Genomic DNA, 4,511 nt, shown 5'->3' with positions numbered 1-4,511 from the left:
AATCAAATTATAGTCGTTCCGTACTCCTCCTACCATCTTCATATCTAGAATAGTAAGAACTAAAGCACAATGTGGTAGATCTTACTATGCTACACACCACAAAAAGGTATCTGTCTACTCAGTGTTACGAGACAATTTGATTATAGCTCATTTGTTTTTTTTTTCGCCAGTTGAGCTCACGTTAGACCATTCTCCCCTATTTCTTCCCTCTGGCTCTTTCCACCAGTAAATTAAAAATCCAAAGAAAGAATGCATTCAGCCCTTTCGAAATAGCTCCTGGAGCTATGTAACAAAATGAAGCAATTGATTTGGAGAAGGCCGAAGGAGGCACAATCGAAGATGCTTTCTTGGGATAATCAATTTTCTTTTTACATTGCTTCCAGCTGTCGATTGCTCTCAAATTGTAAAATGAAAAAGCATCTAACCTATTGTGATGTAAGCATTTCCCTGAAAGACAGGCAATGAAGCCTCTCCCGGAAGTAGGGTTGGTAATTACAAACCGTGTTGTAGAATTGTGGCCTTTAACTGGAATTAGATCCTTTCTTCAAAGAATACCCAATATCATCAACATTAGAATATTCCTCTCCATATAAAAAAGCAAGGGCTTCTAGTAATTGCCCTATCAGTTCGCTTCCTTAAATAAGTAAGCTGTTTGAAAAGATTCTTTTGAAAAGCATGATGTTGGTTCTTTCTGATGAACATTTCATTTTTCGCCATTGCGTTTATGAATTTGATTTGACAAATCGACTGAGGTTGCTCATATTGAAATATAGAGAAAGCATTTGACAGTATTTTGACTACAAAGTTGACTAATTTGGCTGTAATGATACGTTGAACAAATTTTATCGAAAAACGCTTTGATGAAGAGCGGAAATAATTTAGATGAAGACGAAGAAGAAAAAATGATGATGAATTAAATATAAGGAAGCCCAAATCAATCAGTCACGTGTAAAAGAAATAGACCCCTTTCCTATCATCATAATTCATAATTAATAATCATAATTCTTTCAGCGCAATCCAATTGGTTCGAAGTGGATGGTTAATGAACGTTATGTTACTTTCGTACCAATGGAATGCCAATAATGGAAAAGCTACACATTTGCTGCCGAGTACCAGGACAAAAAGATTTGAACTGAATGCCGTCAAGGACAAAATTCCGCAGAGAGGCATTAGAATCTTCATAACAAAAATTGGCTCAGACAAAACGCATTCTACGGGCACCCCCAGGATTATCGGAGCAACAGGGACTATTTCCAAGGGCATTACGACCCCTCCCCACGGCCTCCACGAGATAGGGAGCTAGGCAGCTAGGACGTGGTGGGGATTGGCAGTGTGCTCTATTAAACCTCTACAAAAAGCCGCATGTGTCCACAAGTATCAAAGCGACCGTGTGCCGCTCGAAGCGCACAGGAGCCCAGGGAGTGCCAATTGGCACATCAGTATCAATACCAGCGAGATCCTGATTACGGCCTTCTGACCGCATGTTCTGACCTTGTCTTGGATATCATAATATTGTGAAAACGAGGGCTGGCAGCCTGATCAGGGATAGGAAAAATCAAATACTCAAAAAATCGAGGATGATCAAAACGCACCCGCGATCTTACTTTTGAATTATCAAGTGATAAAAACTCGCCAGCGGCTAAGAATCGTTTGAAAATCGTATCTTGAATTGAAGTACTTACCGTTTTGACGTAGGACTACGTCTGTCTTTTCTATATTGGGGTACACTTTACGATTGCGAAAATCGGGGACCGTCACGAAAATATGATAGACTTTGAACTTTAATATCTCAGCCGTTTCTCGATGGATTTTCAATTTTTTTGACCATTCGATCAAGGATGAGTCAACGCTTCTTTGTTTTTTTTTAAATACTGATTCCTTACTATTTATTACCGATAATTGATAATCAGTTCAGAAATAGGTAAACCAAATAATCACGTACATGCATCACTAGCACAGATATCAAAAATCAATCACTTGCGGGTTTGGATCTAATCCTCAATTTAAACAAGGTTTCACGCAGAGCAGACACACCCAAGCGATCGCAGCGGAGCGGACACAGCAATGGTAACATTTTCAACGAAAATCCATCACATTGGTGGTGGTCCTCGGTGTGTTGCAGATCTTCCAACCTCAACGAACCAGCATTTTATATGAAGAAAGGGTTTACTACAAAAAATAGCACTGTTGCAATCCCGTGCCGCCAGTGGCGATGCTTTTATTACATTACATTTATTACAAATTGTGGTGTCAGTTATTTGTTGGAAAGGCGCATTGGGGAGAGAAAATTGGTTTTTCTGAGGACTAGTTTTGACATTATTTTGGACATTATTTTGAATCTCATGTGTTTGATTATTATGGCGTGATTAGCTTGAAAAATTGTTTGCCCTTGTTGTATGTTTGGTTTTTTGGACTTTTGACGAAATTGCTAGGGAAAAAAGTGCAAAACTTTTTCACTTGTGATGCATTTTCCAACTTACGTATTACAATTTGTTTTACGTAAAAACCTAATTTTATAAAATATTTTGTTTATTTTTGTTGCATTTTCTCCCGTTTGCAAGGCAGTGGCGAATAACATTCTCCGAACGATCCGTTGTCTGCGGAGTCCCAATCAAAATGCCTCGCGCGCGCTGGAAAGCAGCTTTCTTATATCTAATGAAGTAATTCCATTAGTCCCGCCCCTTCATTAATCGTTATGAGTGAACATTATATTTACACTATATCAGATCACGAAGGGGCGGGGCTAACGGGCTTAATTTATTCAATACAGTCGAACCTCTATGTGTCGATGTTCCATGAGTCAATAATTTCTATTACTCGAAGATTTTTTCAGTACGTTCTGTTTCTCATATACTCGTACCCCCAGTAATCGATTTTTCCATTACTCGATGCCTCCTTCGCTCGATGGTCCCTCCAGGTAACTATGATGTTGTTTGGTTTCTATGACTCGATGTTCATGTTTTTGAATTGTCAGAAGTGTTAATCGTGTTCCGTTGAAAGCGACTGAAAACTCGTCGAGACGAATGGAAAACCAAGTTGAAAAAATGGAGAAGCGTAAGCTCAATGTGCTGACCGTTGCCAAAAGAGTGGATATTATTGAAGAATATGAGTCAAGTGGCGCCAAAGTATCGGAAATTGCAAAGAGGTTCCAGGTTCCTCAAAGTACTGTTTCGACGATCCTGAAAAATCGTGAAAAATGGCGAAAAAGGAAGCTTGAAAATGGGAACTTGCGGGAAAAAAGGGCTAAGGCCCCCATGAACGAGAATCTAGAGCGAGCTCTGTTAATTTTTGTGAGTCAAGCTAGACAGAACGATATTCCGCTGTCAGGGATGCTTATACGCGAGAAAGCATGCCAATTGGCAGAAAGGCTTAGTGTTACCGGTTTCAAGGCTAGCAGTGGTTGGTTATTCAAATTTTTGAAGAGGCACCAGATTTCGTTTAAAAAAATATGCGGTGAAAGCGCGGCCGTCGACTCGATTATGGCTGAGAACTACATGACAAATATCCTACCGGGCTTGATTAAAGAATACGAGCCCATGGATATTTACAATGCCGATGAAACTGGATTTTTTTATAAATGCTTGCCGGATAAGACATACGCATTTAAGTCCGAATCATGCCATGGAGGAAAGTACTCGAAGCAAAGACTTACAGTTCTTTGCGCAACAAACATGGATGGAACTGATAAATTACCTTTACTGGTCATCGGCAAAAGTAGAAATCCGCGATGCTTCAAGAATGTCAAATCTATTCCAGTGGCCTACAGAGCAAACTCCAAAGCTTGGATGACTTCCATGCTTTTCGAAGAATGGATCCTGGAATTCGATAAAAGGATGATCGAAGAGAAGCGGAAGGTCTTAATGTTTGTGGACAACTGCTCGGCACATCCCAAATCCGTTGAAACGAAACTGAAAGCAGTGAAGCTCGTATTGTTTTCACCAAACGCAACTTCCGTGTTGCAACCATTGGATTTGGGAATCATTAAGACACTGAAACATTCTTACAGGCATAAGCTGTTCAAAGGAAGAATCCACACCATGGAAACTAATCAGGTAAGCAGTTGAAATATGGAGTCGACATTGAAAAACTAATTTTATATTTAAAAAGACCATGCGGACATCACAGTACTGGATGCAATCAAATTATTGTCCAGAGTATGGGCAGTGAACGTAAAGTCAGAAACAATCCAGAATTGTTTCCGGAAGGCTGGTTTTATTTTGGAGGAGGAAGACGACATTCCCTTAGCCGAACTTGTACGAAGAGAATCTATCTGGCATGATCAGATTATGGCGCTTTCAGAAGATGAGCTGTTTCCGGTGGATCCACTGATATCGTTCTCCGAATATTGTGATGTTGATAGGAACGTCATATGTAGCGAGCTGTTGTCTGATTCGGACATAATTGAATATGTCACTGGTGAAGAGAATAATGAGAAAAATGAATCTCTAAGGCTTTGGTCCGATTCGCGAATTAAAATCAAATTAAACTTAAAAATTACAGTTCAATAATTT

The 4,511-nt window shown here is 39.6% G+C and overlaps 1 protein-coding gene across 1 annotated transcript; it reads left to right on the top strand.

Annotated features, from left to right (window-relative positions):
• Window positions 1-3,044: 3,044 nt before the first annotated feature.
• Window positions 3,045-4,064, top strand: LOC134206543 (tigger transposable element-derived protein 4-like). The gene has a single exon (XM_062682268.1). The coding sequence runs from the start codon at window positions 3,045-3,047 to the stop codon at window positions 4,062-4,064; it is 1,020 nt and encodes a 339-aa protein (XP_062538252.1).
• Window positions 4,065-4,511: the final 447 nt, after the last annotated feature.

This window comes from Armigeres subalbatus, chromosome 1 (genome assembly GCF_024139115.2).
Source record: "Armigeres subalbatus isolate Guangzhou_Male chromosome 1, GZ_Asu_2, whole genome shotgun sequence".
NCBI classification, from domain to species: Eukaryota; Metazoa; Arthropoda; class Insecta; order Diptera; family Culicidae; genus Armigeres; species Armigeres subalbatus.
This window is presented reverse-complemented; position numbering and strand designations above follow the sequence as displayed.

Excerpts from the sequence above, each read along its gene's own strand:
- LOC134206543 (XM_062682268.1), top strand. The coding sequence starts at position 3,045 with ATGGAGAAGCGTAAGCTCAATGTGCTGACCGTTGCCAAAAGAGTGGAT.